The sequence below is a fragment of the Callithrix jacchus genome, chromosome 5, assembly GCF_049354715.1.
Source record: "Callithrix jacchus isolate 240 chromosome 5, calJac240_pri, whole genome shotgun sequence".
NCBI classification, from domain to species: domain Eukaryota; kingdom Metazoa; phylum Chordata; class Mammalia; order Primates; family Cebidae; genus Callithrix; species Callithrix jacchus.
Window position 1 is genome coordinate 134302521 of NC_133506.1, and position 22056 is coordinate 134324576.

Sequence of the window (22056 nt, forward strand, 5' to 3'; positions counted from 1 at the left end):
GGTAAGATTGAAAAGTCAGCAGTTGGCCAGGCATGGTGGCTCAAGCCTATAATCCCAGCACTTTGGGAGGCCAAAGCAGGTGGATCACCTGAGGTCAAGAGGTCGAGACCAGCCTGACCAACATGGTGAAACTCCATGTCTACTAAAAACACAAAAATTAGCTGGTGTGGTCATATGTGCCTGTAATCCCAGCTACTTGGGAGGCTGAGACAGAAGAACTGCTTTATCCTGAGAGGCAAAGGTTGAAGTGAGCAGAGATCCTGCCATTGCACTCCAGCCTGGGCGAGAGAGCAAGACTGTCTCAAAGAAATAAATAAATAAAAACAAAAGTTAGAAGTTAAAAGGTATTTTGGCAAAAGCTTATGTTAGAGCCGTGCTGTTGCTAGCCAGGACCCAGTTTTCTCTCACTTCTCAGGATGTCCATGTACCTTGTCTTGGCCAAACAAAGCTGAGTGATGCCTGACAACACCCAGTCTGGTGTTCCCCTTGCTTGCCTTGGCAATCACAAGCCTGCACTGTGGAACCAGTCCTTGGCAGGGAACCACTGCTTGGAACTGTGCATGAATGAAATGAATGCAAATGAATGCATGCACTTTGCATGAATGAGAAATACACTTGCATTCAGCACACAGAGATTTGTGGGGCTGTTTGTTACTGCACAGTAACCTAGCTTACACTGACTGATAAAAAGATAACAGAAGAAACTTCATTCACAACAATATGAAACGGAATATATAAACAACCCAGGAATAGCCCGACCAACAATGTAAACAGGTTATGAAGCCTGCACACTTACATTGGTGGTGAGCTGAGAATGGCTGTGGAACTGGAAACTGACAGTCATTGAGGGAACCAGAGATTGTTGACACAGGCACTTACAGTGGGAAAGTCTGGGCTTGCCAAACGTCTGTGCTCGAGAAAGTCAGAACTAGGAGTGTTTACAAGATGTTTGCCTTGAAGATATGAAGACTTGAAACCTTAATCCACATAGGAGTTGTTGGCTCTTTCTGGCAGGTTCAAGATTACCCTGTATCTTATTATCATAAAACATCTTGGCTATTGTGTTTTGGAGTTTTTCTTGAACTCTACTGACTGCAAATGCTTACTGTCATCTCCTGGGAAATGTGACCTTTCATCTCCAGTCTACACAAATAATTTTTGATTGTGGGAAAGTGGATATTCCATTCTCTCAGATGGCACTATGTCCTGTAATGCCACTCATATAAAAGAAACTTGAGGCTGGGCATGGTGGCTCATGCCTGTAATCCCGATACTTTGGGAGGCCGAGGTGGGCAGATCACCTGAGGTCAGGAGTTCAAGACCAGCCTGACCAACATGGTAAAACCCTGTCTCTACTAAAAAAAAAATACAAAAATTAGCTGGGCATGATGGTAGGTGCCTGTAGTCCCAGCTACTTGGGAGGCTGAGGCAGGAAAATCGCTTGAACCCGGGAGGCAGAGTTTGTGGCAAGTGGAGATCGTGTCATTGCACTCCAGACTGGGCAACAGAGTGAGACTCTGTTTCAACAACAACAAAAAAAGAGACTCAAATTCAGTTAATTGTGGAAAAAGTATCAAGAAGCCTTCAATTTGTACCTTCTCTTAAGGCCTGGCTGTAATAAAGCCTGTGACTCCAAATACTTTTTCCCCTATGTAAGAAATACGTAGACTCAGTATGGTTGGCATCAAGATATTTACTATAGTGTATTTTAATAACTAAATAAATGAAGAGACAGAGCATGCTCTTGTACGGGAACACTGAATACTGCCACAAGATTAATTCTCTTCAAACGAGTTAATTCAATTCCATTTAAAGTCATAATAGCTTCCTTCTGGAGGGGAGGGAGAATTGACAAATGATTTCTTTTTTTTGAGACAGACGCTCACTCACTCTGTCACCCAGGCTGGAGTGTAGTGACATGATCTCAGCTCACAGTAACCTCAACCTCCTGGGTTCAAACGATTCTCCTACCTCAGCCTCCCAAGTATCTGGGATTATAGGTGCATGTCACCACACCCAGCTAACTTTTGTATTTTTAGTAGAGATGGGGTTTCACCATTTTGGCCAGGCTGGTCTTGAACTCCTGACCTTGAGTGATCTGCCTGCCTCGGCCTCTCAAAGTGCTGGGATGACAGGTGTGAGTTACCGTGCCAGGCTGGATTTGATAAAAGTTCATTCAAAAAGGCAAGAGAGGAAAGAGCTCAAATATTTCTGAAAACAGATGAGCAATGAGGAGACAGAATGGCAGAAACAAACATATGAACACACAAAGAAGAAATACTTGGGAACAAGAAGCCCCATGCTTGGAGTCCAGCCTCCCTCCACACACCGAGACTGGGCCTGTCCTTGTCTTTTTGCTGCTTAGGAGGCCACAAAGCAGCCTACAGAAACGTGATCCAGACTGCCCTTGTTTGGCAAATTCCCAGGCTCCCGAATTGCCTCCTCTTCTCCCTGCATATCACCCCTCCACAACCTACCCAAATTCCCATTTCCTCGGGGCTGTCTTAGCATCTGACCCAAACAAAAAGCCTGTTTGCTTTCTTTAAAACGTTGTTTGTTCTTTCGGTTCTCCCAATATGGAGCAGCCCTGTTACTTTCAGCTTCTCCCTCTTGCTGAAACTGATAAACCCTGCACACATCACAACAAACGAGACCGAGACTGTGGAAGGCTGCTCATGTACTGAAGAAATACTTAAGACACTTGTAGCTAAAAGGGGCAGAGGTGAGGGCAAGGAGATCTAAATGGAAGGAAGGTTTCTACGCTCAAATGTGACAAAATGTTGCTATCAGTGACTGTCAACCGCTAAGAAAACTGTAAAGTGCTATGTTCAGAACCACTCTAACTAAATCAATCAATGGGTCCTAAAAATGTTAAAATAAAAGAGAGTCAGAGGAACACAAAACAAGGGGGACAAACAGAAAACAAATCAGCAGACTTGGGCTCTAGCAGGACAGTAATTATCTTAAATGCAAAATGGTCTAAATATACCAGTTAAAAGCCAGAGATTGACAGAATAGATGAAAAAACTGGGATCCAGCAACACGCCGTCCACAGGAAACTTGCTTCAAATACAAAAATGTAAGTAGGTTGAATATCTAAAAAATGGAAAAAGATCTATCAGGACAAACACTAGTCAAAAACAATGAATAGAAAACACAGAAGTCGCTGTATCAACATCAGGTAAAGCCAACTGTAGAGCAAACAGCTGTATCCACATCATGGCTTGACGGAGGGTCGGATGAGAGCTGGAGGCCAAAGAGCAAATTCTTAGACAAAAGGAACATTATATAATGGGAAAAAGGGCCAACCTGGAGGAAGACAATAACCCCAAATCTGTACAATAGAGCAACAGAGCCCCAAAACACACAAAGTGAAAACTGATGGAGCTGCAAAGAGAAATAAACACATCCATAATTAGAGCTGGAGATGTCAACACCTCGCTCTCAGCAGTTTATGGAATTAGACAGAAAATTAGCAAGACCGTAAAAGGACTGAACAAGACAACGAACCAACAGGATTTAATCGACACGTATGAAACGCTCCGCAGCTCCGTGCGGAAGCCCGGAATCCACACGGATGAAAAGCTCCGCAGCTCCGTGCAGAACCCCGGGCCCCACCTGTGCGGCGTGCCTGGCGCTCACCATGACGATCATGTCCCAGAGCTCCTTCAGCAGGCGGACCTCCCGGTGGCAGGCCTTGAGTTGCTTGTAGTCTGGGATGGTGACCTCAAACAGGCTCCCGGACTTGGACAGCGCCTCCATGATGCCTTCCATGGCTGAGATGCTCTTTTGTTGCTAGGGGCAGCGAAGGGGCCGTCAGCAGGGCTGGTCACCCTCAGTAGCGCCCCACCCCACTCCCCGACATTCTGCACGTCTCTCCAGTGTGCCCTCCCTGGTAAACCTTCTGGGAGGAGGTGTCAATACAATGGTGTTCCACTGGGAGGGAGGACAGAGTCCCACCACCCCCACAGCCTCCTGGGTCCTGTCTGCAGGGGAGGGTGGGTGAGTCCAGCATGGGGACTGTCTCCCAATGGGCATGGTACAAATGCCTCATTTCCTCCTGAGAGAGAGTTTCTGATTTCCCAGCATTTCTTCAACTTTCATATTATATTTTTATCTTCTTAAAAATTATTTAAGGCTGGTCGCGGTGGCTCACTCCTGTAATCCTAGCACTTTGGGAGGCTGAGGCGGGCAGATCACCTGAGGTCAGGAGATCAAGACAAGCCTGGCTAACAGAGTGAAACCCCATCTCTACTAAAAATACAGAAAATTAGTCGGGCGTGGTGGCATGTGACTGTAATCCCAGCTACTCTGGAAGCTGAGGCAGGAGAATCACTTGAACCCAGGAAGCAGAGGTTGCAGTGAGCCAATATCATGCCACTGTACTCCAGCCTGGGTGACAGAGCAAGACTCTGTCCAAAAAAAAAAAAAAAAAGATGTAAGTAATGCTTTGAAAATGAGATAATTCAGATAAACAAAGAGGAAAACACCCCAGTGTCCTCACAAGTCCCGCACTAAGAGTTGGCCACCTGGTGTTAGTGGGTGTGTTTGCTACACGTAATGGGCAGGCTGTGGCCAAGGCGGGCTCAGGGTGTGGGCACACACATGGACACACAGGGACCCCTGCTCCGCTCACCAGCTGGAGCTCCACAGCCCCTCTCGGATGGGCACAGGGCACTCCTCACCCTAAATCTTTCCAGAAAACTGAGCCCGGGGCCTTAGGGAGAGAACAGCTGCATCGACATTGTGGCTTGAAGGAGTGTCAGATGGGAGCTAGAGGCTAAAGAGCAGGCGCTCAGGCAGAGGAGGAGTGGGGCGACCTTAAGGACCTGGGGTTCACATCTGCTCGAGCCTGTCAGGCTGAGGTGCTGGCGGTCCAGCCCTGCAGTACCTGGGCACCATACTGGGAGCAAAGAGGCACTGGCAAGGGCCCCACTGGGCCCCGTGTGCCCCACACACTCCTGCCTGCAAGGGCCTTTTGGGCCTGAGCTTAAGTGGGCTGCCAGGTCCAGGGCTGTGTGAACTTGTGCACTGGACGTTGACCATGAACTTGGACAGTTGAACAGAGTGGGCACACAAGTGGAGCATGGCTGCTGTGGGATGTGGTGGGCCAGGAGAGGCAGGACTCAGGGAGGGATGGCAGGTGAGTGCTCCCAGGTGACAGGAAACTGCTGAACGTGCACAGAGTGGGGATGAGGGGGTGGAGTCCAGCTAAGAGACTGTGGGTCACACGGGGTGTTAAGGGGTCTGAGCTGTGGGCCTGGAGCCATGCTCCGAGCAGCAAGATGCAGAGGGGACACCCTAGGGTCTGGGGGCTGCTGGGTTTGCATGTTCAGGTACACACACACAGGCGTGCACACACACACGCACATGCTCACACACATATGCCCATGCAAACCCACAAGAGCATGCATGCACGCCCCCAAGGTCAGTGCCACGGAGGCTACATTTCTAGACATAAAGAATAACAGCTTGAGAAAAGAAAGCAGTGAGGTTCCTGATCTCACCCTCCAGCAATCATACCTTATTCAGGGACTTGTAGGGGTTGGGGTTGCTGAAGGAGAATGGGGCCTGGTGTCGGAACTTCTCCCTGAACTCATGCTGCTTGAGCTGCGAGAGGAGAGAGCAGGGTACAGGGGATCACCAGGCAGTCACCTGCCCCACGGGGCCCCACACTGCCCCATGCTGCTCCCCAGGAAGCCAGCCGCCCTGCCCCGGGAACCATACCTCGAACTGCTGGCATTTCCGCCGCAGGATGCTGACCTCGTTGGCCTGGAGTGGGGCCACGTGCTGCTTCACCTGGATGGCCAGCTTCTTGGTGTTTGTCCAGTGCTCCGGCAGCTCCTGCAGGAGGCAAAGGTTGGGGAGGGCTCCTTGCTCTTCTCTTTTCTTAAACCTTCTGTTGTGAAATAATCAGAGACTCGTGGGAAGCTGCGAAAACAGTGCAGGGGCCAGTGTGGTGGCTCACACCTGCCATCTCAGCACTTTGGGAGGCTGAGGTGGAAGGATCACTTGAGCCCAGGAGTTTGAGACCAGCCTGGGCAACAAAGCGAGACCCCCGTCTCCACAAAAGATACAACACAATTTTAGCTGGGTGTGATGGCATGGGCCTGTAGTCCCAGCTACTCAGGAGGCTGAGCTGGGATGATCACTTGAACTTGGGAGGCAGAGGCTGCAGTGAGCCGAGATTGTACCACTGCACTCCAGCCTGGGTGACAGAGGGGGCCCTGTCTCAAAAAAGAAACAAAAACGAAAACCGGCCTCCTTGAGGGTGGCCCAGGACATCGACATTGGTGTCTCTGTTAACTAGACCAGAGAGCACACTCACCTTTCATCATGTTTTTAAACCTGAATCCGTGTGTGTGTGTGTGTGTGTGTGTGTGTGTGTGTGTTCCCATGCAATTTTATCCCACATACAGAGTTGTGCAAACACCGCCACAATCAAGATACAGACTGTCCATTGCAACAGAGGAATTCCCTTTCTGTCCCTCCAGAACATCCCTGCCCCTGGACACTGCTAAGGTCTTCTCCAGTTCTAGAGAATGGACGCAATGAGCAGGTGAATTTTTTTTATTTCCCAGGTTCTCCACACTTGGGTAAACATTTTAATTATAACATTTTAATTATTATTTATTCATTTTTGAGACAGAGTCTCACTCTATCGCCAAGGCTGGAGTGCAGTGGCACGATCTTGGCTCACTGCAACCTCTGCCTTCTGGGGTCAGCCTCCCAAGTGGTTGGGATTACAGGCACCCGCCACCATGCCCAGCTGATTTTTTAATTTTTAGTAGAGACAGGATTTCACCATGTTGCCCAGGCTGGTCTCAAACTCCTAGCTTCAAGTGATCCACCTGCCTCGACCCCCCAAAGTGATGAAATTACAGGCATGAGCCACCACACCAGGCTATAAAATATTTTAAAGAAAAAAAATCCCAGCCCATGAGCTTTTTGCCCACCGTGGAGGCTTTTCTACATGATCGCTGGCTCCAGCGGTTTCTGTCTGCATTTTCACAGCCCTGGTTGCCCCGTGTGCGGCGTGGACCACCTTGGGGTGGGATGCCCAGGAGCCTGCTCAGTCCTTTTTTTTTTCCCCTTATGACATTGGCTTTGTCACCCAGGCTGGAGTTCAGTGGTGCAATCAATCATGCTGCAGCCTTCACCTCCTGGGCTCAATCTATCCTCCCGCCTCCTGAGTAGCTGGGACTGCAGCTATGCGCCACCACGCCAGCTAACTTTTAAATTTTTTTGTAGAGACAGGGTTTCCCTGTGTGGCCCAGGCTGGTGCCCTTCCCCTCGTCGCCCCCAGGGTTGTGAGGTCTTGGGCACTGGCTGGAGTCAGTGCAGACAGACAGCCGAGTGGGCCCTGTCTGTGGCTGGACTCAGAGAAGGGGAGAGGGAGGGAGGAGGGGTGGACAGGCTGCGGGGAGATGAAAACTCCAGGCCAGACTCCAGAAAGGAGGGAGCCGCATCTCCTCGGTGGCTGCAGCTAGAGGTGGCTGGGCGGCAGCTGTGGGACACACCCACTCCATCCTTCCACCCTGCCCAGCCTGCACACCTGCCTCCATGCTGACGACTGAGGTCCTTTGAATTCACTGTCAAGCGCAGTGCTATTGCAGCTGCCAGTCCCTCCCCTTCAGCTGCCTAATCCCTCCCCAGGGTCCCTCTGACCTTGTTCTCTCTCCATCATCCTGGTACCCAGCTCCACCAGGCACTCAGGAAGAAATGTGGGATGTGAAGGCATTTTTAATCCAACAAAACCCTGATGGAATGGAGGGGGCACTGGAGGCAGTCTCCAGGTCTCCTGTCCCCTGGAAGCCTCCTCCCTGTGCCTCCCTGTTCCATGGGGATCAGGGGTCCTGTGGGGTTCTAGCCTGCAGCGTCCCCGTGGTTGTGTGTGATGGCCTGGTTTCTATGGTCACAGCTGGCCTGGCTCTTCCTCTGACAGTGCCTCCCACAGCCTCCTCCCTGCTCACCTGGACGCAGCCACGCCCACCCGCCGCGTACCTGCAGCTTCAGGTGGAGCTCCTCCGGCATCTCCTCCCCGTAGGTCTTGAGCAGCTCGATGGTTTGCTTCAGGGGCTCGAACATGTTGTCTGTGGCCGCCTGCCTCTCCTTGACCTTCATCAGGTGCCCCATCACTTCCACCAGGCCATCATAGTCCCCCTCCTTGAGGGGCTTGGTCAGGCCCATTCTGGCGCCTTTCATGAAAGCTTCCAGGTCAGCCAGGCTAAGGGACAAGGGAACCATGTGTGATGGGACCAGTCCCCCTTGGGCCCACCCTTGATGGCACAGGGAGGCCCATCACAGGGGGACGACTGCTGTGAGGGCAACTGGCTATCACCGAAGGGCCCAGCTGGTGAGGGAGCACCCCTGCCCACCTCAGACCCCTCCAGCTCACTCAGCTCCTGCCTGGACAACACCCCGAGCCTCAGCAGCTTAGCTCAAGCCCATCCTTGAGTCCCAGGCTAAGGCGACATCCCAGGGAAGCCTTTGCTGGCCTCCCAGATGGAATTTAGCCAGGGAATGCTCTCCCCTGGCACTGTGCCCACCATGGCCCTGATGGCCGCCTGTGACTCCATCTGTTTCTTTAGCACCAGCCTTCCCTGCCAGACTCTGGGTTTCCTCAGCATCTGGTGCTGGGCAGAACAGGTGCTCGGTACACCAGGGTTGGAGGAAGGATAGAGCGTTTGCTTGCAGCCCGGTGACCCCTTTCTGCTTGAGCTCGGTGGGGCAGTTGGCCATGAAGCCAGGCCTCCACCCCCATGCTGACCCGGAGGAGGCACCTGACAAATGCCACCAACTCAAGTTGGGGTGGCCATTCCCCAATGCTGTGTGCATCCCCTGGGCTCCCTGAGGACACGGCTGGGCACCCACCTGTTGGTGACATGGTCGCTGAGGTGCCGCTTGAACATGAAGCTCCAGCGCCGGATGATGCTGAGCAGGGCCTGCTTGAAGGGGCGGCAGTCACACTGCAGCCAGCCGTGGAACACCTTGGTGTTCTCACACTTGGACACCTCCTCATACAGCTTCTCGTAGGAGTCAATCTGGAAAACATGGCCACCAGTGGCCTGTCATGACCTGCAAGCCAGTGGGGGCGTCAGCACAGGGCCTCCATCCAGGGCTGCCTGCACTGCACCTGTCAGCCCCTGTGGGGCCAGGGTCAGCAAAGGGCAGTGCTGGGCACACAGGAGCCTCATTCCAAGTTATTGTTCCTTCTCCAGCACCTTCAGGGTTCCTTCCAGAGTCTAGGCCCAGAAGGTGCTAGTCCACCAGAAAGGGGCGGAACGGGTCATGGCAACAGAACTTCTGAAGCTGAGTAGGACAGAAGCTTCCAGACGTGAACTCAGTCACAGGCTCCTAAAGGGCACCCTTAACTCATCCTTCTTGGTGCTGATTTGTGACCAGGGGCCTCCAACTCCTCCCACTACCCCAACCCTGTGCTGCAGAATGCACCCCGGGTGTGGGTTGCCCTTGCCCACAGAGCGTTGGGAACAGAGCTCCAGGTGCTACATCAGCGATGTCTTCTTGTTTCCTGCATTCTTTCTGCAGCGGCTGGGTCAAGTGCTCTGCAGCTGCCTGTTGGTCCCCGTGGTCTCACGTGCACTTTAACTGCAGTGTTTCTTTGTTGATTTTCTGTCTAGATGATCTGCCTGATGCTGAAATCCCTAATGATTCATGTATTGGGGCCTCTCTCTCCTTTAGATCTACTGCTGTTTGCTTGAGATATCTGGGTGCTCTGGTGCTGGGTGCATAGATATTCAGAACTGTTAAATCCTCTCACTGAGATGATCCTTTTATCACTATATAGTGACCTCCTTGCTCTCTTTTCACGGTTTTTGACATGAAGTCTGTCTTCTCTGACATAACTATAGCTATGCGTGCTTGCTCCGTTTGTGTAGAATATCTTTTTCTATCCCTTGGCATTCGATCTGTGTCTTCAGAGGTGGAGTGCATTTCTTGTAAGCAGCATATATTAGGGTCACCTAATTTTTTTTTTTTTTAGTCCCTTCAGACAATCTGTATCTTTTCACTGGGGAATTGAATCTATTTACATTCGAGGCTACTACGGGAAGGAGTTATTTTCTGTGTTCTGGACACTTTGATCTCTGGGACTTTGCCCCTGGACATCTGGCCCCTCCCAGGCCTAGCCCATTTCTAGACACAACCAAGGATCCACCTGGGAACATGGTTTCATATGCAAATGAGTAAACCCAGAGCCCACAGCACCAACCATCCCCTTGATAGGGCTCTCTCAGGGTTTTACCTTCTGGGGTGCTACCCACCCACTCTAATCACCCCAAGGTCAGGTACCAGACAGTCGCTATAGCCTGGAGCCGGCTGAAATTATTCGAACTTGCCAACCCTATGCCTGCAGACTCTGCCCATTCCTTCCCTGGAAGCCACAATAAAGGCTCTTTACTGCCCACATTTTGCCCGGCTCCCTCCGTCTCCTGGCCGACCCTGGTGCTGCTTGTGCAGGCCTGCCTGGCATGCCACGCCCCCTTCTTGGGAACTGTGAGTAACCAACTGTCTTTCCAACGGCAGCCATCTCCTGATCTGTTTGCCTTGCCCTACCTGGTAACAACAGAACCTGTGTCTTAAAACAATTCACCAAGTTTTAAAGCAAGCCTGGTGATCCTCTCCTGGAAGACTCTGAAAACAAGGAGGCTGGTGGGTGAGGTCTGCACGCACCTGCTCCTGGAACTGAGCCAGGGTGGGTGGTGTCTTGGGGATGGTATCATCTGTCCGGGTGTCCAAGTCCTCTGCAGAGGGCACACACCCGTAGATCAGGAAGTTCTTCATAAACTCCTGGAGGTCATCTGTCCAGAGGTAAGAGTACCTCTCAAAGGAATCCTGGTACTCCTCGGCCTGTTTCATGGCATTGACGACCAGGCTGGACACATCCTCCCTCATCTCTATGAGATCTGTGATATCTTCCAGGTCCGTCTGAAAGGGGCAGGGGAGAAGCAAACAGGAGATATGTTGCATGGTTTGTAAGTTGCCTGGTGTTGTCATCCCAGCCTCGAGAAGTGGCTCTCTGTTGGCAAAAGTACTTTCAGTCTCTCATCATGACCTGCTCCGTTTCCAGCCTGGGCCGGTTCATCCCTCCTTAGGCAACCTGGTGGTCCCCTGCTCCTGGGAGGTCACTGTATTTATGCCAAACTTAGTGTAGACACCCAAATGGCATAGTGCACTGCAGCCCAGAACTCCTGGGCTCAAGCAATCCCCCTGCCTCAGCCACCCAAATAGCTGGGACTACAGGCATGCGCCACTGTTTTGGCCCAAGCTCTCATGATGGAAATAGAAACCTTTGCCTATTTGCAATGTTCTCCCATGGGAAGAGATGCCAAGTGTGGCGTTTGGGGAACCCCAAGATGACTCACACGTTGATTCGTACATTAAATAGCTCACCCTCACTGTGTACCTACCTGGTAACAATAGACCCTAACATGCATCTTAAAACAATTCATCCAAGTTTTTTTTTTTTTGAGACGTAGTCTCATACTGTCACCTAGGCTGGAGTGCAATGGTATGATCTCGACTCACTGCAACCTCTGCCTCCCAGGTTTATGCAATTCTCCTGCCTCGGCCCCACACCACCACACCCGGCTAATATTTTGTATTTTTTGTAGACAGGATTTCACTATGTTGGCCAGACTGGTATTGAACTTCTGACCTCATGATCCACCCGCCTTGGCCTCCCAAAGTGTTGGGATTATAGGCATGAGCCACGGTGCCCAGCTTCACCCAAGTTTTAAAGCAAGCCTGGCGATCCTCTCCTGGAGGACTCCAGAAACGAGGAGGCTGGTGGGTGAGGTCTGCTGCTGGAACTGAGCCAGGGTGGGTGGTAGATACTGGGGACAGAGACAGGAAGTGTATAGCCCAGGAATGGCTTGCAACATTCATCAAAGAATCACAGAAACAAAGCATCTCCGCTCTGCCCCGTCGCTTCAGGTGAAATGGGGAGCAGGTCAGGGACCAGCCCTGAGGAAATGGCCATTGCTCCGAGAGATGATGTTTGGGTAGGCAAAGAGCAGGAGAAGCGGCTTTCCTGGCAACAGTAAAGCCTGTGCAAAGGCCGTGTGGCAGGAGGAGGCAGCATGTGGGGGAAACTGAAAGAAGTCTACTGTAGGTAGCTAGGGCAGAGAGCACGAGAGGCCTGTGCTAGACAGAACCTTTTTAGTTGCAAGCAACGGGAAACCCAACCTAACCTGGTGTCAGCAAAAAGAGAACTCACTGACTTATATACAGGACTGGGGACTCCCAAGGGTGTGTGTGTGTGTGTGTGTGTGTGTGTGTGTGTGTGTGTTAATCACATCTTTAGTGCCTGTATCTTAGGGAATTTTGACTTTTTTTTTTTTTTGAGATGGAGTCTCGCTCTGTTGCCCAGGCTGGAGTGCAGTGGCATGATCTCAGCTCACTGCATTCTCTGCCTCCTGGGTTCAAGCGATTCTCCTGCCTAAGCCTCCCACCACCATGCCTGGCTATTTGTTTTGCATTTTTAGTAGAGGTGGGGTTTCACCATGTTGGCCAGGCTGGTCTCGACCTCCTGACCTCAGGTGATCCACCTGCCTCAGCCTCCCAAAGTGCTGGGATTACAGGCATGAGCCATTGCACCCAGCCCAATTTTGATATCTTAAACTAAAACCTTATTGGCCAGGGGGAGCTGCCTTTCCCAAGACTAGGCAATACTTTGAGATAGCAAAGGGCTCAGCTGGGACATGCCTTCCATATGCAAACCAGCCAACCTCCAACCACTTTCTTTACCCAACTCACACCAAGCCAGTATTCCCCCTGCCCTACACATCATCCAGAGTCAGGTACCAGAAAACTGGAGATGGCCCCTATAGCCTGGAGCCCACATCACAGCTGCAGAGAGGTCCTGTAGGGGCCTGGACATGCATAGGATGTCTGCACAGGGACCTTGTTGCAAGGGGCAGGACAAGGAAACAGCATAATTGAGGTGAAGTCAGTGGGGCTGGGATGGAATGGGAGGGAGGGTTGGCCCTAGGGCTGGGCCAGGCCATCCTGTACATAAGTTGTGGATGAAAAGAAGCCACAGAGGGGCCAAACGCGGTGGCTCATGCCTGTAATCCCAGCACTTCGGGAGGCCAAGGCGGGTGGATCATGAGGTCAGGAGTTCGAGACCAGCCTTGCCAACATGGTGAAACCCCATCTCTACAAAAAAATACAAAAACTAGCCAGGCGTGGTGTCAGGAACCTGTAATCCCAGCTACTCAGGAGGCTGAAGCAGAAGAATCACTTGAACCCAGAAGGCAGAGGTTGCAGTGAGCTGAGATCATACCACTGCACCAGCCTGGGTGACAGAGCAAGATTCCGACTCAAAAAAAAGAAGCCACAGGTGAGAGAAGCTGGAAGCTCCACATGGCTGCAGGAAAGCTCTGGCGTGTGTGTCAGATTTCAGCTGTGGGCTTGCCGGTGCCTGACATGCAGCTCTCGTCCCTCCTCACAGCCTCTTTCTGCTCAGGGTGGAAAGTGCACTCAGCTCAGAGGGCAGGCAGGTGCTTCCAGATTTAAATGTGGCCACTTCCGGGTGTCCACCTGCTCCGGCCGAGACTGTCCGCTTCCCTCCCTTGCATTTCCCCAGGTGGGGTCCAAGTTCTGGCGGGGCTGGGCTGGGGGCAGTCTGGCATGCTCGGAGCAGGCAGTGCCCACTATCTGGGGCTTTGCCCCTTGCTGGTCTCCCCTGTGGGTATCCCAGCTCTCTAGATCCCTGTGGTTTCACACAGGCAGCCTGGGGCCCACATTCTTTCTCCTCCTTGTCCTGACCCCAATTCCTCTGGGTTAGCCACCCCAGTGCCCATGAGAAGCATCCCTTGGGTACTGTCTGCTACCAAGCTAGGGCCCTTGGGTCTCTGGGAAGTGGCCTGGGGCCAGTGGCCTAGATGAATGACCCTCTCATCTTCCACAGCTTGGCACCAGGTAAGACTCTGCTAGGCCAGCAGCCTTTTGAAGGACCCTTCTCCCAGGCAACAGGCCCTTCAGCTCTAGAATGTTCTGCCTGAGCGTCCCAGGGTGTCCGCAAGACTGCCCGAGTGTGTGTGCTGGCAGAACCCCGGGGTGGAGCAGCTGTGCCTGCAGCAACTGTGGGTGCCCGAGAGCAGCCTGCTTTAGGGACAGAGGGAGGGGCACACCCAGGACATGCCGATTCCGAGGACCATGTGCTACCCTAGCACCTGCATAACTGGGGCAAATTCTATTCTCAACTCCAGAACAGCTTGCTGCCTGTACTTGGGCCTGAAATCACAGCCATCCTCTCCACATGGAAACCTCCTCCCGCCCTCCAAGGATCCGCTCACATGCCCACCTTGTCCTTGACCTTCTCAGGTCATTAGCTGTTCCCTCCTGTCTTCACTTCACCTCAGTACACACATGCCTCTCCCCCACACATGCAGATATGCACATGGGCACACACACATGCACACACGCACATCCACACACACACGGGCATCCACACACATGCACACACACATCCACACACATGCACACACATCCACACACATGCACACACACATCCACACATGCACACACACATACAGACACGCATCCACACACACGCACACACGCACATCTACACACACGCACACACATCCACACATGCACACACGCACATCCCTCCCTCCTGGACAGGACAGCTCATCTTGCTGTAAATATTTGTTTTACAATTCAAACAACGCAGAAATGCATGAGGGAAAAGCCACATCCCTCCCCCTCCCTGCTCCCTCCCACCCTGGTAAGCACTCACCCAGATTTTTGCTTGTTTAAACAAATGAAACCATATTCTAAACATTGTTCTGTAAGTTGATAAATGTCAATAATCTGTCACAATACCTTTCCACCCCAGTTCATTGTGACAACTCACAGTCTGTGTTTGGACTGGCAGTGATCAAGCCAACTCCCCTCTTTGACAAACATTAAGGTCATCTAGTTCTTTTCTGATTTTTGTTTTACTGCTACACAAATAGATGCTCTGGCAAACACCCCCCTGCCAACCTCCCTTAAGCAGGGAGCTAAATTTCCCGTGAGTTTTGTCCTTCCCACCCCAGAGCCTGGCCAGGCTCTCCACATTTCTTGTTTGATGCATTTAGAATAGATGAACTTGGAAGGCAGTGGAGGGCCCGTTTGTCAAACTGCCTGAGTACTGGGAGAATCACAGTGTTTACGTTACAAGACTGAGGCTGGGCACAGTGGCTCACACCTGTAATCCCAGCACTTTGGGAGGCCAAGGCAGGTGGATCGCTTGAGCTCAGAAATTTAAGACCATCCTGTGCAACATGGCAAAATCCCAACTCTACAAAAAATACAAAAATTAACTGGGCTTGGTGATACATGCTTGTAATCCTAGCTACTTGGGGGGCTGAGGCGAGAGGATCAGTTGAGCCCGGGAGGTGGAGGCTGCAGTGAGCAGAGATTGTTCCACTGCACGCCAGCCTGGGTGACAGAGTGAGACAGGACTCAGTGAACTGTTGGGAAGTTGGGTGAGGTTACCCTCTTGGGATCATGTCGGGGGTTGGAGAAATGATGAAGGAACGAAACCCAGGCAGGCTGCCAGAGGAGAAGCCGCTTTGGGAAGAACAGATGTGCACGTCGCGGGAGAAGCAGCCACATAGTCCTGGAGGTTGCACCATGTCATTTAAAAGGTAAACAGCCAGGCCTTGCAGAGTCAGGGAGGCAACACCAAATGCAGAGAGCAATGGATGGCCCGGAGCAGGGCCGGAAGCAGCAGGACTGACCTTGTAGCTCATCTTGCCCTTGGCCAGCCGGGGGATGAACCTGGCTACATTGTAGATGTCGTTGACCAGGCCTTCGATCAGCGCCAGGAGGCCGCGCTCCGAGCCCACCTCCAGTGACGGATTGAAGGCCAGCCCATCCTCGTCCAGCTCCATGCGGATCTCAAACAGGGGAGCGATGCTGTCCTGAAACAGGGCGGGGTTGCAGCAGTCCACACCTCTGTCCTCCATCGGAGGATTCTCAGTGCCCTGATCGTCCACTCCACACTGTCAAGGTACCACTGCTTTCCATTGGCCTGGGCAGCTTTTGAGAGCTCACGTCTCAGGGCCCCCCATTTAAGCAATCACTGCGGAGCCAAAGGTGCAGCCACAAGGCCAAAAGCAGGCAGGGGCAGGTTGGGGGAAGAGGGGGCAGGTTCAGGTAGAGCTAAGACCTTGGTTCAAAGCCTGCACCTGCTACTTGCCAGCTGTGAGGCCTTGAGGAGTCATTTAACTCTCAATTTCCCCAAATATATATAATGAGGCTAAACGTTTTAGGTATTTGGGAACACTGTTTCCATCCTCTGGGTTACTGCCTGGACTGAATGAATAACTCACACACAAAGCCTGAACCACAGGGGCTAGACAAGCCTCCATGTCCCTCTCCTTGGGAGTTCCCACTTACAGAGCGCTCGGCCACACTCCCCCACGCTCTGGAGGCCCCTGGTGAGACTGCGGGGCTTCGGGTACAGGTCTGGTTTAAAGTGATGGACTGAGGTCAACCCTAGTGCTCTTCCTGCCTAACCAATGATTCTCCAAATGTGGGCCAGGACCCACCAGGCTGCGAGATCACACTGTGGTCACTGATCTGACCTCACTGGAGTCCCCATGGGACCTGTGGGTGGGGGGCTTTCAAGTCCCCCAGTTTCTCTACGAACAGAAGGGGGCTGTATCAGTATCTGAGTGAGGTACTCATTGGGCTGAATGGTCAGTTGTCACGGACTTGGGTGACCAGACTTTTCTAAAGACTCAGGCCAGCTCCTGCCCCAGGCTACTCGCAAGTAGCAGGACCCCCTGGAACTCCTTGAGAAGGACACTGTTACCAGGGCATCCTCACGGCTTCCACTGAGACACTCTCACTGGGACAGCTGTAGTGATGATGACTTTCATCATCTGAATTTTGGGTCTGTTACTGGTTACCAGCCGGAGACCCATGTGCCAGGCTCAAACACCACCCACCCTCTGTTGCCTGTACAAGGGCACACCACTGCCACGTGCCTTTGCTGTTGGTGGCCTGGGGGAGCCTTTGATAGTGGCCTCCTGGCAGTACTCAAAATCATTTGAAAACTGTCACAACACAAAAGAAGTGGGTATGAAAGGGGCCACCGCCATGGAGAACACTGGGATTAACCAGCACTACCCCTTCGCTGACTGGCTTACCTTCTACTCAGCCCTATAGGATTGAGTAGGTTAATGGCTACTGTTGTTGATGGAAGACCCTTCCCCCAATCCACATGAGCAGGGGACAGTGGTGCCCACCTTCCCTCATGAAGCAGTGAGGTAGGACCACCCTCTTAGGTCTCCTGAGGCTTTCTGCAGCTAATGTATATTACGGTAGATTTAAGGTGACCCATGGTCCTGAGTGCCTGGGACTGAGGTTTAAAGCCAGGTCAAGAGGATCACCTAAGGTATATTTTAGTAAGTCTGTTTATTTATAAAAATGATAGTTCTTTCATCAGGACATGAGAAGCTGTAGATTCTAACATATGAGAATACACACACATATATTACCTTACGTTCATAACTTACGTCTATAACCATGTTGTCCATCAGGAAATTCAGCGACGTGCGAATGAACTGCTCAAATTCAGCCAGGACCATGTCGTCAATGTAATTGACATAATCCTTCCAGGGCAGGCTCGAGGTGTCCGCCCTGAACAGTTCCGCGTTTTCCTGCAAACATAAGCACACAGCTGGCCCTCGCTCCATCGAGTGTGTGTCTGCTCTTGGATCTCGCTGTTCAGTGACTCTCTGGACCACCCATCCATATTCACACCAGACACACAGAGCTGTTTGAGCTTCCTGTGGGTGCCCGGTCGTCCTGTGCTAACCTACCCTGTGTTAGCCTGACAGACTCCATCTTGCTGAGAGCCAGACAGACTCCATCTTAACCTCTGCCTCACCCCTTCTGCCATTTCCCCCTTGATTGTATACCTGGGTCACGCTGCTGTGCAGGGTCATGCTGCACTTAGAACTATAGAAACATATAACCTTTGTATCCACAGCCTGCTTGGCAAGCCCACTTGTTATTGTGAATGCCCCCTTGATTGATTGTATGACAAGTATCGAATACCCCCTTGGTAACTGGCAATCATGGGAACTGCTTGTGTATACCCGCCTTAAAAATCAACAATCATGAGAATCTCCTGCCTCCGAGTGACCAGCCTCCTTATCTAACTTGCTTGTTCTGTTTCTGTACATTCTGCTTCACCTAGGCTCCCCCTTCCCTTTCTTAAGTAAGGTACAAAAAAGAATCAAGCCCCTTCCTCAGGGCTGAGAGAATTTTGAGCATTAGCTGTCTCTCAGTCACTGGCAATAAAAAACTCACAATTGGAACTCAAAGTGTGATGCTTTCCTTACAGCTAGCTCAGATATACCAGTTCTAGGCCAGGCTTTGCTCAGATACGCCAGTCCTATGCCAGGCTTTGCTCGGATACACCAGTCCTACGCCAGGCTTCACTCGAATATGCCAGTCCTATGCCAGGCTTCGCTCGGATATGCCAGTCCTATGCCTGGCTTCGCTCAGATGTGCCAGTCCTATGCCAGGCTTCGCTCGGATACGCTAGTCCTATGCCTGGCTTTGCTCAAATATGCCAGTCCTATGCCAGGCTATACCAGTCCTATGCCAGGCTTCGCTCGAATGTACCAGTCCAATGCCAGGCTTCATTCAGATATGCCAGTCCTACACCAGGCGTCACTCGGATATGCCAGTCCTGCACCAGGCTTTGCTCGGATATGCCAGTCCTACGCCACACTTCGCTCGGATATGCCAGTCATATGCCAGGCTATACCGGTCCTACACCAGGCTTTGCTCGGATATGCCAGTTCTATGCCAGGCTTCACTCAGATATGCCAGTCCTATGCCAGGCTTTGCTTGGATATACCAGTGCTACGCCAGGCTTTGCATGGGTTGCTCCCTCACTTTCTTGCTGAGTCTGGCTTCTAATCTTTTTGATTTCAGCTCAAATGTCCCTTTCTCACAAAGGAATCCTCCATCTCTGATTGGGTTCCCTCTAGCAACCCATTGTTTATGTCCACCATGGTGCAGAGGGCCACTTGGAGTTATTTTATCTGTTTTTGATTTGTCTTTTGTCTGCATGCCCTTTTGATGCCCAAATTCATGATGGCAAAGATTGACCATCCTCTCCACCACTGTGCCCCCACTCAGCAGCATGCCTGGCACAGAGTCGGGGCTGGCAGGTGGGTGGGTGGTTGAATGGTTGGGTGAGTGGGTGGGGTGGGTGGTTGAATGGTTGGATGAGTGGGTGGGGTGGGTGGATTGGTGGGTGGATGAACATCAGTAGGATGTATGGCTAGATGGATGAATGGGGTTGGTAGATGTGTGAGTAGATGGGTGGGTGGGTGGATAGATGAGTGGATGAGTGGGTAGATGAATGGGTGGGTGGATGAATGGGTGGGTGGGTTGATGGATGGGTAGAGTGGGTGGGTGGATGGATGGAGGGGTAGGTGGATGCATGGGTGGAGTGGGTGGATGGATGGGTGGGTGGATGGGTGGAGGGGTTGGTGGATGCATGGGTGGATGGGTGGAGGGCTGGAGGGGTGGATGGATGGGTGGGTGGATGGGTGGGTTGGTAGGGTGGATGTATGGGTGCGTGAGTTGGATGTATGGGTGGGTAGTGTGCATGTTTGGGCCGGTGGGGTACATGTATGAGTGGGGTAGGTGGATGGATAGATGAATGGGGTGGGTAGATGTGTGAGTGGCTAGATGGCTGACTGGCTGGCTAGGTGGATGGATGAATCTCTAGGATACTAAGTGCTACAGGGAAACTCAGAGATTAATTCACTTAGTCTATACCTTCAGGCAGGTCTATTCTAATAAGGGAGAGAAGACTTGGGCTCAAATAACTTCAGTGTAAGATAAAAGGAAATGGCTCTACTAACTGTCATGGGAGTAAACCTGTGTGGTGACAGAGTCATGCACAAGAGGCAACTCGATCTCATGACAGCTGGGGAACAGGAGAGGCTCCTCGCTGGCCTCTGCCCCTCTTAGGCTCCCGTCCTGCTGCTTGGCCGCAGCCTCAGCCCAGTCCTGCCTCCGTGCCTGCCCATGCACTGTGCACCCACCCTCTGAAACTTTCCTGACCCTAAGTCAAATCACTCTCCTGTGCTGTCTCCAACCCTTCTGAGAGTATCCGCAAGCTAATCAGTTCACTCTTCACTCTTCAATCAGTTCACTCTTCAATCAGTTCACTCTTCAATCAATCAGTTCACTCTTCGATCAGTTCACTCTTCAATCAATCAGTTCACTCTTCGATCAGTTCACTCTTCAATCAATCAGTTCACTCTTCAATCAGTTCACTCTTCGATCAGTTCACTCTTCAATCAATCAGTTCACTCTTCGATCAGTTCACTCTTCAATCAGTTCACTCTTCGATCAGTTCACTCTTCAATCAATCAGTTCACTCTTCGATCAGTTCACTCTTCAATCAATCAGTTCACTCTTCGATCAGTTCACTCTTCAATCAGTTCACTCTTCGATCAGTTCACTCTTCAATCAATCAGTTCACTCTTCATTCAATCAGTTCACTCTTCGATCAGTTCACTCTTCAATCAATCAGTTCACTCTTCGATCAGTTCACTCTTCAATCAATCAGTTCACTCTTCGATCAGTTCACTCTTCAATCAATCAGTTCACTCTTCGATCAGTTCACTCTTCAATCAATCAGTTCACTCTTCGATCAGTTCACTCTTCAATCAATCAGTTCACTCTTCGATCAGTTCACTCTTCAATCAATCAGTTCACTCTTCGATCAGTTCACTCTTCAATCAATCAGTTCACTCTTCGATCAGTTCACTCTTCAATCAATCAGTTCACTCTTCAATCAGTTCACTCTTCAATCAATCAGTTCACTCTTCAATCAGTTCACTCTTCAATCAGTTCACTCTTCAATCAATCAGTTCACTCTTCGATCAGTTCACTCTTCAATCAATCAGTTCACTCTTCGATCAGTTCACTCTTCAATCAATCAGTTCACTCTTCGATCAGTTCACTCTTCAATCAGTTCACTCTTCAATCAATCAGTTCACTCTTCAATCAGCTCACTCTTCGATCAGTTCACTCTTCAGTCAGTTCACTCTTCCAAGCAGCATTTTTGCAGTTTAGCATTTTTGTTTAGAGAGACCTTCTGACACCATGGCAGGGAGGGGAAGAATGGGAATTGGGAATGAGGCAAAACAGATTCTGGTTCAGTCAAGTCACTTCCTGAAGTGATGACCTTTAGCAATACGTGACAACAGAACCGCCAATAATAGCCCATCCCCAGGTGGGGCCTGCTGGTCAGTCTGGATGGGATGACTCATCATTAAAGGCCACACCACTGATTTGCATCATGCACTGAAAAAACCCAAAAACAACTGCCCTGATTTTTTTTTTTTTGGTACCATGCACTGAAAAAACCCAAAAACAACTGCCCTGATTTTTTTTTTTTTTTTGTACCATGCACTGAAAAAAACCCAAAAACAACTGCCCTGATTTTTTTTTTTTTGCACCATGCACTGAAAAAAACCCAAAAACAACTGCCCTGAATTTTTTTTTTTTTTTTGAGATGGAGTTTTGCTCTTGTTGCCCAGGCTGGAGTGCAATGGTGCGATCTCAGCTCACCGCAACCTCTGTCTCCCAGTTTCAAGCGATTCTCCTGCCTCAGCCTCCCAAGCAGCTGGGATTACAGGTATGCACCACCACGCCCAGCTAAGTTTTTTTTTTTTAGTAGAGATGGGGTTTCTCCATGTTGGTCTGGCTTGTTTTGAACTCCCGACCTCAAGTGATCCACCCGCCTCAGCCTCCCAAAGTGCTGGGATTACAGGTGTGGGCCACCATGCCTGGCCAAATTCTTTTTTTTTTTTTTTTTTTTTTTTTAAGATGAAGTCTCTCTTGTCACCCAGGCTAGAGTACAATGGTGCAATCTTGGTTCACTGCAACCTCTGTCTCCCAGGTTCAAGTGATTCTCCTGCCTCAGCCTCCTGAGTAGCTGGGATTACAGGTGCCCACCACCATACATAATTTTTGTATTTTTAGTAGAGATGG

The 22056-nt window shown here is 51.0% G+C and overlaps 1 protein-coding gene across 7 annotated transcripts in view; it reads right to left on the reverse strand.

The window, feature by feature from the left end:
• Positions 1 to 22056, reverse strand: part of DNAH17 (dynein axonemal heavy chain 17) — a 161427-nt gene that overhangs the window by 98305 nt on the left and 41066 nt on the right. For all 7 annotated transcript variants that reach the window (XR_013536049.1, XM_035301936.3, XM_035301933.3 and 4 more), the window contains 8 exons: positions 17541 to 17684; positions 15756 to 15938; positions 10693 to 10947; positions 8875 to 9044; positions 8005 to 8227; positions 5728 to 5844; positions 5524 to 5610; positions 3643 to 3795 (listed from right to left, as the gene is read on the reverse strand). Coding sequence is in view for 6 of the 7 variants with exons in the window: in XM_035301936.3 (XP_035157827.3) it covers positions 3643 to 3795; positions 5524 to 5610; positions 5728 to 5844; positions 8005 to 8227; positions 8875 to 9044; positions 10693 to 10947; positions 15756 to 15938; positions 17541 to 17684 (1332 nt within the window). In the remaining variant the exon portion in view is untranslated. The remainder of the gene's footprint in view (positions 1 to 3642; positions 3796 to 5523; positions 5611 to 5727; positions 5845 to 8004; positions 8228 to 8874; positions 9045 to 10692; positions 10948 to 15755; positions 15939 to 17540; positions 17685 to 22056) is intronic.